The sequence below is a fragment of the Bufo gargarizans genome, unplaced genomic scaffold, assembly GCF_014858855.1.
Source record: "Bufo gargarizans isolate SCDJY-AF-19 unplaced genomic scaffold, ASM1485885v1 original_scaffold_1830_pilon, whole genome shotgun sequence".
In the NCBI taxonomy this organism is placed as follows: Eukaryota; Metazoa; Chordata; class Amphibia; order Anura; family Bufonidae; genus Bufo; species Bufo gargarizans.
In genome coordinates, this window is record NW_025334535.1 from 197,780 (window position 1) to 208,977 (window position 11,198).

The following is an 11,198-nucleotide window of genomic DNA, read 5'->3' on the forward strand; positions in this document are numbered from 1 at the left end:
ATAGGTCTGGGTGAGATGGGGAAAGATAATAAATTCTGACTTCTCCATGTTAAGTTTTAGAGAGGGAGAGGAGAAGAAACAGGAAATGGGATTCTGGATAGTGCGGAGGTGACATTTGGAGAGGTAGACTTCAGTGTCATCAGCATGGAAGTGCTAGTAAAAGCCTTGGGACTCTATGAGCTGTCCAAGGCCTTAATGTAGAGAAGCAACATCAATCACATGATTCTCATAGTCATCAGTCATTTATCTGTGTTATCTCTTATTCTTCTTCTCTGTCCTGATCCTTACATTTCATGTTCTTCTTCCTTTCTCCCGATCCACACTGACATTTCTGTAGCCACCCCAGAACCGTCTTTGTTTTCTTCTCCTATACTGCCATGGCCACGCTTCCACTGCCCCATTTTTCTGTTACACAGACTGGCTCCATCTTTTCTTCAAGTTACCTGTGGTTGTAATGATACTGATAAGCAGAAACCGATCTATTGATTTGCATAAAACACATTCAAATTGAGTCAAATGGGACGAAATCATGATTGAATAGGCCTGGAATTTGCATGTCAGGAGGGTGACTGTCCCTTCTAGTCTCCTGCTTCATAGAAGCAAGGACTGAGCATGGCATAAATGATAATGCTGAGGACTCGCCTGACATAAGCAGTTTCCTTCAGTATTACTAGAATCATTTCCAAAATTCACTTTAAAAGTCGGCATGAGAGAAGCTCAACTTGATGAATATGGATCGCAGAAGCCCTGGCGTTGTGATTGGTCTTTTAGTTCTAGCATTTGAGGCGTTTCTCGCCACGTTTACCATCGTCTTCATCATATGTGTAATCTTACGTGATTTTCACAAGAAGAAGAGGTTAGACACTAAGGATAAGATCCAAATGGCTCTGAAGGTTTCCAGCTTCATTTTTACTTCTGTGGTGACTTACAATGAATTCTCCAACATCGTGCAACCACAGTTTTCCAAAGTATGTTCTAGGAGTCCTTTGTACAGGGTGTTGATTGTGTACTCTATGTGCTCGTGTTCATGGCTCATTGCCGTCCAATGCTTCTTCTATTTTATTAAGATTGTACATGTCAAATGGATCTCCAGTCCTTGGGTGAGGATGAACATCAGCTCCATCGTCTCCTGGCAGATTGTGTTGGTGAAGGTCATATCCCTGTGCATCAGTCTCTTCGATTTGATTTCCTATAAAAAAGCACACGTCTCTTCCATGAACACCTCATGTATCTCGTCTACCAACACGACTCGAGGAGAAATGCTGGTCAATGACTACGTGCCATTATTCATATTGATTATAGTCGGTGCACCACTTGTCTTGTCAATAATTGCCATCTCCTTAAATGCTGCCTTCCTAAGCTGCCATATGAACAAGATGAAGACCACAAAGACATCTGGAGAGGTCCACCAGTATAAGCGGATTGTCTTTGCAATGCTGCGCTTCCTGTTCCTCTACTTCATATTTTATGTGGTGATGTTCCTTCACTATTTTTCCTATTTTGCTCTATATAGTATTGGGTACTGGCTAAACCTTATATTGGTCTTATCATTTATCCCAGTGCTATATATTCTACAGATTCGTGAGAACCCTCAGTGGAGGGCGACCTGTAAGGAGATGACAAGTTATTTCACTCACTGTGGAGAACCTAATACCGACTAAAGCTTCATTGGAAAAGAAGACTCCTGCACACCAATGAACTGCAAGCAGTGCTGTATTCTTTATTAAATGAACTCCCAGTAAGAATCCAAATGTTTTCAGCCAAAATCCTTCATCAGAGTTATAGAAAATACATATTGAAGGCTTAAGGACAAAAACATTCAGATTCTTACTGGGAGTACATTTAATAAAGAATACAGCTGTCACAGCTGTGTCTTGGTCTCTGTGTTGTTTGCTGTGCATGCTGGCTGCCTAGGGCAATGTGTAGTTTATGCAGCATGTGTGTACCTGGTCCACACCACAACAACTTGAATATGTACTGGAACCCAAACACCATACAGGACACAGTACAAACAACAAACACAGAATCCAACACACCAGTAACTGCCTGGGCCCCCATGCGGACAGGATGCATGGCGGCCCCAGGCAGAGCTACACACTGACTTGTTGTTCCCCCTCTGGGGAACCCTGAGTCCTCTCACCAAAGGCGAAGACAGACAGCGGAGTGTCTAGCATCCATGTAGGACCTTACACACCAAAACAGACCAGACATGGAACAACAACTAGACATACAACACAAACCCTGAACATAAACCACACCATTCATAGAAACTGGTAAGGTAGGAAGACATAATAACAATGAGATGACATTGACGTCTCACTAGGTGGCCCTCAATAACTGGGCAGATGGAATACCCAGGACAGTAACATAGCTCCAGCACCAACAGAGGCTGGAGGACAACTAAACTCCAGGCTACCAGCCACAGGCAATATAAGCACCAAGTGACCACTCCCAGCCAGGTAGTTAACCCCACAAGCACCAGACAGGGAAGGGAAACAAACCTTAAAGGAGAAGTGTACACACATGCTGCATAAACTACATGTTGTCCCAGGCAACCGGCATGCACGGCAAACATGTCATGGCAAACAACACAGAGACCGAGCCACAGCCGTGACAACAGCACTGTGTGCAGTTCAGTAGCCTGCAGGAGTCTTCTTTTCTATTTGATTCTGGCCTGGGAACCATCTTCTGCAACCACATCTCTACTTGGTGCGCCATCAATCCTGTCACATAATGCCTCAGTGGAGGCATTGGAGGAGCTGAGATATGACGCTAGGAATGGTTTGGTATACTAATTATGGAGCATAAAATAGTGACTTGGTGACAGCATTGCACCTCGTCTAGCGTAGTCAAGTGTAGTTACAGTATACCGTGCTTCTAATTTATGAATTGTCCTTGTATATAAAATATTTGAAGGAGCCTTGAATTCCAGGAATGTAATCTCTTCTTATATGGGGAGATGTTTTGTGGTCTCCCTCTGAACTTCTTTATAAATCACCATACTGTAGCGCCAATTATGTGTGGTTTTACAGTAAAGCTCCACAATCTCCTGCTTGTGATGTCGTTGCCAGTGGTTGCACGCATTGCTTTGTCTTCTTTTGCGCCTATGTTAAGGCTCAGAGAGATTTTTCTACATTATGAAGCCAATTTTCCTAATTACATTGCAAATAATTGATAGGGCGAATATAAAGCAAGGGTTAAACAATTTCTGACCATAGCTGAAGAAAAAAGAAAAGGTGGCTGAATGGGCAGAGTCATAAGACTGTTTTACATCATCATCAGCTATTCTTCTACTTGAATTAATAAGTTGTGTTTTAAATTTGCAACTTCCTCTAAATTTGCATCTATGAAAAGTACAAAATTCATGTTACCTGAATTATTAAAATTCCACATGATTCTAAGTCACGGATGGAAGAGCCACCAGTATAAAAGGGTTTTATATATTCATTGACTTCAACTCAGACAGAGGAGACTCATAGACTTTTTCCAGGATGTATCATCATAGAAGCTGGAGCTAATGTAGACAAAGGTATTTCATAGACTTATCCAGGCTGCATCATCATGGAAGCAGGAGATATTGTAGACTGAGGAGACTCATAGACTTGTCCAGGCATCAGCATCATGGAAGCTGAAGATAATGTAGACAAAAGAGAGTTCTAGACCAGTCCAGGCTGCATCATCATAGAAACTGGAGCTAATTTAGACAGGTGAGACTCATAGACTCCTCCAGGCTGTATCATCATAGAAGCTGGAGCTAATGTAGACAGAAGAGAGTTCTAGACCAGTCCAGGCTACATCATCATAGAAGCTGGAGATAACGTAGACAGAGGAGACTCATAGACTTGTCCAGGCTGCATCATCATGGAAGCTGGAGATATTGTAAACTTAGGAGACTCATAGACTTCTCTAGGATGCATCATCATGGAAGCTGGAGAACATGTTGACAGAGGAGACTCATAGACTTGTCTAGGATGCATCATCATGGAAGCTATAGATATTGTTAAGATATTTGCTTCCATTGTTGGGTCATGCTCTGGGATTTTCCTCAACTGTGTTATCATGGCCTCAAGGCTTCAAAAAGGTTCAGAAAAGAGATATCTGATGGACCTGATGCAGTTTGTGATAGGACTTACAAATATCATTATAGAGAGTTTGCAGGTGACGATGGACATACTGTTAATTTTTTCTAGTTTTCTCTTTTTTAATGCAAGTTTTCAATTATTTTGCACATTTGCATTCTTGGAGGCCAGCAGATTCTTCATTGCATGTATGATCGCATGGCTCTGTAGCTTTTACTGCATCAAAATTATTTCCTTCCACCATCCAGTCATCACAAGTATCAAGAGCAGGATTTTAGCATGGCTTCCATGGCTGATATCTGGATCCAGTGTCTTGTCTGTTGGACTGATGATTCTTTACATTGGGTTTTACAACATGTTTTATCCATTCAGTGATACCAAGAAGACCACTGTCACTATCCCTGTAGAAAATGCTACAGATATTTTGATCTTCAGACTGTACATGAAAGCTCTGACCTCTGCAGTTTTCCTACCCTTCTTCATAATTTTTGTATCACTGGTTTTGACTGTTACCTCTCTCACCCAACATATATGGAGAATGCAGAATGTGTCCAGCTTAGATGCGTCTCACCTGAGAGCTCATATCAAGGCAGCTAAAACCATGGGCCTGCTCTTATTGCAGAACATATTGTTTTGTGTGGCACACACTACACTGACATGGGAAGAGAGATGTTACTCCTCTGGATGGTGCTGGTTGTGCTTGATATTGAATTATTCTTCATGTCCCTTGCAGGCCCTAACGTTGCTTCAAGGAGACAAGAAGTTGTACTATACATGGACAACCTTCTGTTGCCCCAACAGACAAATTTCTACAGTCACTGAGGACTCAAACATTCAACGGGCTCCAAATCAGAAAACAAATACTGGAAGGTAAACCCTCAATGTATGGCAAAAATGATCAAGAGACGGTCAGGTGGCTGAGATGGTCACCTTTTGCTCAATTGCTATGACTGAACTATGGCACAGACAGCAATATGTACATCACAAGACCAGTCCACCTACAGTATATGGTTACTGACGGGAATATTAAGGACACCGATAGAAGGAGAAGACCAGAGATAATTATTGTATTGCACAAAGGCCAGTGGCTACATGGATCTTGTCAGAGCAAGGCTAAAAAGATCAAACTTTTATAATCATTTATTATCATCCACCAACCATGATCACTGAATCTATCGTTTATCATCATCCACCAACCATGATCACTGAATCTATCATTTATTATCATCCACCAACCATGATCACTGAATCTATCGTTGACCACCGTCTAATGGATGCTGATTATTACCATGGCCATTTGTAGAGCTAACATAATAAAAACCAAGAAAACAGGTTGGGAGCAAAGTCTGGTAAGTGCATCTGAGTCAACACATGACGGAAGGTGCATAGCCCCAGTCATCATAGGATTAAAGTAAGGACCTTCATGGCTACAGATGTGCTTCACAAATCATGAAACAGTCCAACACCAAAGCGAATACATGGCTCATGGTGATTTCATCCCTGACCTAGAGACATGTCAGGAAGAGGCCACATCTAGAGGAAAAAAATATGTCAATATTTGCAAGTTAGTGCAATAAAACTTTCTGTGCTGATCAGAACTCCTCAAAGCTTTTATGGTCTCCAGAAACAGGCTGACCACAGGAGCTGATATCAGGAGGGCATCTTCATGTGCACGTCATGCTTCTGATGGCTGTGGTTTGCAGGGCTTCCATTGTAGTGACCGGACATCTATAGTTCTCGATGTCTGTGTCCCTGCAGATCTGATCGTCTTGTTAGATGTGAGGGTACCTATTCTGTGATCAATTTTATGAGCTCCATATGCACTAAGACTCCATATGACAAGAGACAGACATACCAGTCGTTATTGCAGACTCTAACATGGCTATGAATCACCTCAAATTTATTTCATTTTCTAGATTTTCAGGAATGTCAGAACTTTTCATGTCAGTGAACACAATCAATGACTGATCATGATGGAAGGAAGTGCCCTGTCTGTCTTTAAAGCATGTACTTGGAAAAAGAGAAAAAAAGTGGGCCCAGCCAGACTCGAGGGCGCCAACCCTGTAACGTAGTGTATGAATAAAACTAAATAGGAGAATATAGTCTAATAAGAATCAAAATACATCATGGGTATCAGATAACACCTTAAACATATCAAAGTATAAAAACAAGGTAAAGCCAAGACAATCTGTGTTATAACTCACTTCACGGGGGGAGATAGTCTATGGGATAAACTCAAGACACCCATAGGCTTAGCTCCCCCGCCAGGATTGCATGTAGAATCACAGAAAGAAGTGGGTACATCAGGACAATTCCCTTTTATTGGAATCAAGGCCCGACGCGTTTCGGGGGCTATACAGTGCACCCCCTTCTTCAGGAGCAATAACATAGGACAAATAGGACATGTTACCCATTATGTATTTTGATTCTTATTAGACATTACTATAGTCTCCTATTTAGTTTTATTCATACACTACGTTACAGGGTTGGCGCCATCGAGTCTGGCTGGGCCCACTTTTTTGCTCTTTTTCCAAGTATATGCTATTTCTACTAGCAGCGGCCTTCCACCACTCCCAGGCAGCCTCTCACTACCCTAGTCCACATTCTGTCCTATCACCTCTCCCTTTGTTGGTTTTTCAAAGACCTTCAAAGACTCTTCCTTTGAAAGTCTGTGATTAACACTCTATTTTACGGGTGGGGGTCTCTTTTGTCCCCCCCCTTCTTTCTTCTCATTTAAAGCATTAGTCAGGTAGGTTCCATAGCTTTCATCTGTAGCAGGAGTTCTGAACATGGACTCTTACTGGGACAAGGTATTAGTAACCCGAGGCAGATAAGCAAAATGACACCACCTTCCCCAAGCTAAAAGATCAATTCAAAATTTTAATGAAAGGGTCATTGGTAGAGAAGAGGTTAATGGAAGCATTACTGGTGGTCTTTGGCAGTGAGTGTGTTAATAGGCACATAGTCAGGTCTCTAGGGTCAGTCGGTGTACTTACCTCCACACTTTTCTGCACTGCTTGCCAATTACTGGTCTACGACTGAGCTGGGAGAGCTGGGAGAGCTGGGAGAGCTGGGAGAGCTGGGAGAGCTGGGAGTCTCCTACATGGACAGCCAGTGCTGGGAGTTTTGTTTTATTTTTACATTACAGGGATATGTCCTTCAAAAGGGTTATTTTTTAAACTAAATATGCATATCCCCCTTTTTGTAGATTTTTTGTGGTTTTCTTCCAGCAGTACTCTGCCATTGAAAATGAAATACAAAATCATTCCATAAAATACTTTATTTGCATCAATGAACAAGATTATAATGCAAATTCTGCATCTGGAAATTCAACTCCTAGAAAAACTGAGGCAAGAAATGTGTAAAGAGGAGGAAAGGGATGACCACCAAGGCTAAAAGCCACCTGCAACTGGATGGCTTGAGTAGACCATAGACCCTGGGCTGTTCCAAAAACACTGGACTAAAATCTAATAATGAAAAAGACTGTGAATCTGAATCCTAATTCTACAACCTGAGGATGAACCTCAGAGAGCAATCACCCTGGAAATACATACATACAAGGGCAGAATCCTTGGCTTAGGATCTGTGGAGTTACTGATCTCTTATTCTGGTCTCTACAGACATCGTAGGGACATGACATTCATTTCTTCTTGTGTGAGGTGTCTCTGTAGAATGCTCCCCGATGGAAGAGTAAGGAAGGGTTTGGGAGCAGAACACGTGAATAGGAACCCTTTACATGTATATATTAGAATGCTCCTCCGCCGGTCTAATCCTCACATCTCATCCACCATCAGGTTGGGATGTACTGATGTAATCCCTGAAACATCAATGTGATCACGAGGAGATACAGACATGTGGACTTGTTGATGATCCTTCAACTTTATGAGTTCTTCATGTTTGATAGATGTGAGGTTTTCTTCTCTCAGAGATAATTAGCATTTTTCGTTTTCACCACTTGGCTTTGATATAAAGTTTCTTTGTCAAGATCTTGAGTGTAGCATGTAGCCTGTGTGACATGAGCATAAGTGTAGCATGTAGCATGTGTGACATGATCTTGAGTGTAGCATGTAGCCTGTGTGACATGAGCATAAGTGTAGCATGTAGCATGTGTGACATGATCTTGAGCGTAGCATGTAGCCTGTGTGACATGAGCATAAGTGTAGCATGTAGCCTGTGTGACATGATCTTGAGCGTAGAATGTAGCCTGTGTGACATGAGCATAAGTGTAGCATGTAGCATGTGTGACATGATCTTGAGCGTAGAATGTAGCCTGTGTGACATGATCATAAGTGTAGCATGTAGCATGTGTGACATGATCATAAGTGTAGCATGTAGCCTGTGTGACATGATCATAAGTGTAGCATGTAGCCTGTGTGACATGATCATAAGTGTAGCATGTAGCACGTGTGACATGATCATAAGTGTAGCATGTAGCATGTGTGACATGATCATAAGTGTAGCATGTAGCCTGTGTGACATGATCATAAGTGTAGCATGTAGCCTGTGTGACATGATCATGAGTGTAGCATGTAGCATGTGTCACATGATCATAAGTGTAGCATGTAGCCTGTGTGACATGATCATAAGCGTAGCATGTAGCCTGTGTGACATGATCATGAGTGTAGCATGTAGCATGTGTGACATGATCATAAGTGTAGCATGTAGCCTGTGTGACATGATCATAAGTGTAGCATGTAGCCTTTGTGACATGATCATGAGTGTAGCATGTAGCCTGTGTGACATGATCATGAGTGTAGCATGTAGCCTGTGTGACATGATCATGAGTGTAGCATGTAGCCTGTGTGACATGATCATGAGTGTAGCATGTAGCCTGTGTGACATGATCTTGAGCGTAGCATGTAGCCTGTGTGACATGAGCATAAGTGTAGCATGTAGCCTGTGTGACATGATCATAAGTGTAGCATGTAGCTTGTGTGACATGATCATAAGTGTAGCATGTAGCCTGTGTGACATGATCATAAGTGTAGCATGTAGCACGTGTGACATGATCATAAGTGTAGCATGTAGCATGTGTGACATGATCATAAGTGTAGCATGTAGCCTGTGTGACATGATCATGAGTGTAGCATGTAGCCTGTGTAACATGATCTTGAGCGTAGCATGTAGCCTGTGTGACATGAGCATAAGTGTAGCATGTAGCATGTGTGACATGATCATAAGTGTAGCATGTAGCTTGTGTGACATGATCATAAGTGTAGCATGTAGCCTGTGTGACATGATCATAAGTGTAGCATGTAGCACGTGTGACATGATCATAAGTGTAGCATGTAGCATGTGTGACATGATCATAAGTGTAGCATGTAGCCTGTGTGACATGATCATAAGTGTAGCATGTAGCCTGTGTGACATGATCATGAGTGTAGCATGTAGCATGTGTGACATGATCATAAGTGTAGCATGTAGCCTGTGTGACATGATCATAAGTGTAGCATGTAGCCTGTGTGACATGATCATGAGTGTAGCATGTAGCATGTGTGACATGATCATAAGTGTAGCATGTAGCCTGTGTGACATGATCATGAGTGTAGCATGTAGCCTGTGACATGATCATGAGTGTAGCATGTAGCCTGTGTGACATGATCATGAGTGTAGCATGTAGCCTGTGTGACATGATCATAAGTGTAGCATGTAGCATGTGTGACATGATCATAAGTGTAGCATGTGTGACATGATCATAAGTGTAGCATGTAGCCTGTGCGACATGATCATGAGTGTAGCATGTAGCATGTGTGACATGATCATAAGTGTAGCATGTAGCCTGTGTGACCTGATCATAAGTGTAGCATGTAGCCTGTGTGACATGATCATGAGTGTAGCATGTAGCCTGTGTGACATGATGATGAGTGTAGCATGTAGCCTGTGTGGCATGATCATGAGTGTAGCATGTAGCCTGTGTGACATGATCATGAGTGTAGCATGTAGTCTGTGTGACATGGTCAAAAGTGTAGCATGTAGCCTGTGTGACATGATGATGAGTGTAGCATGTAGCCTGTGTGACATGATCATGAGTGTAGCATGTAGCCTGTGTGACATGATCATAAGTGTAGCATGTAGCCTGTGTGACATGATCATAAGTGTAGCATGTAGCCTGTGTGACATGATCATGAGTGTAGCATGTAGCATGTGTGACATGATCATAAGTGTAGCATGTAGCCTGTGTGACATGATCATAAGCGTAGCATGTAGCCTGTGTGACATGATCATGAGTGTAGCATGTAGCATGTGTGACATGATCATAAGTGTAGCATGTAGCCTGTGTGACATGATCATAAGTGTAGCATGTAGCCTTTGTGACATGATCATGAGTGTAGCATGTAGCCTGTGTGACATGATCATGAGTGTAGCATGTAGCCTGTGTGACATGATCATGAGTGTAGCATGTAGCCTGTGTGACATGATCATAAGTGTAGCATGTAGCCTGTGTGACATGATCATAAGTGTAGCATGTAGCATGTGTGACATGATCATAAGTGTAGCATGTGTGACATGATCATAAGTGTAGCATGTAGCCTGTGTGACATGATCATGAGTGTAGCATGTAGCCTGTGTGACATGATCTTGAGCATAGCATGTAGCCTGTGTGACATGAGCATAAGTGTAGCATGTAGCCTGTGTGACATGATCATAAGTGTAGCATGTAGCTTGTGTGACATGATCATAAGTGTAGCATGTAGCCTGTGTGACATGATCATAAGTGTAGCATGTAGCACGTGTGACATGATCATAAGTGTAGCATGTAGCATGTGTGACATGATCATAAGTGTAGCATGTAGCCTGTGTGACATGATCATGAGTGTAGCATGTAGCCTGTGTGACATGATCTTGAGCGTAGCATGTAGCCTGTGTGACATGAGCATAAGTGTAGCATGTAGCATGTGTGACATGATCATAAGTTTAGCATGTAGCATGTGTGACATGATCATAAGTGTAGCATGTAGCCTGTGTGACATGATCATGAGTGTAGCATGTAGCATGTGTGACATGATCATAAGTGTAGCATGTAGCCTGTGTGACATGATCATGAGTGTAGCATGTAGCCTGTGTGACATGATCATGAGTGTAGCATGTAGCCTGTGTGACATGATCATGAGTGTAGCA

The 11,198-nt window shown here is 42.3% G+C and overlaps 1 protein-coding gene across 1 annotated transcript; it reads left to right on the forward strand.

Moving 5' to 3' along the window:
• The first annotated feature begins 731 nt into the window (after positions 1 to 731).
• Positions 732 to 1,661, forward strand: LOC122923719 (taste receptor type 2 member 9-like). Its single transcript, XM_044274570.1, has one exon. The coding sequence runs from the start codon at positions 732 to 734 to the stop codon at positions 1,659 to 1,661; it is 930 nt and encodes a 309-aa protein (XP_044130505.1).
• Positions 1,662 to 11,198: the final 9,537 nt, after the last annotated feature.

Excerpts from the sequence above, each read along its gene's own strand:
- LOC122923719 (XM_044274570.1), top strand. The coding sequence starts at position 732 with ATGGATCGCAGAAGCCCTGGCGTTGTGATTGGTCTTTTAGTTCTAGCA.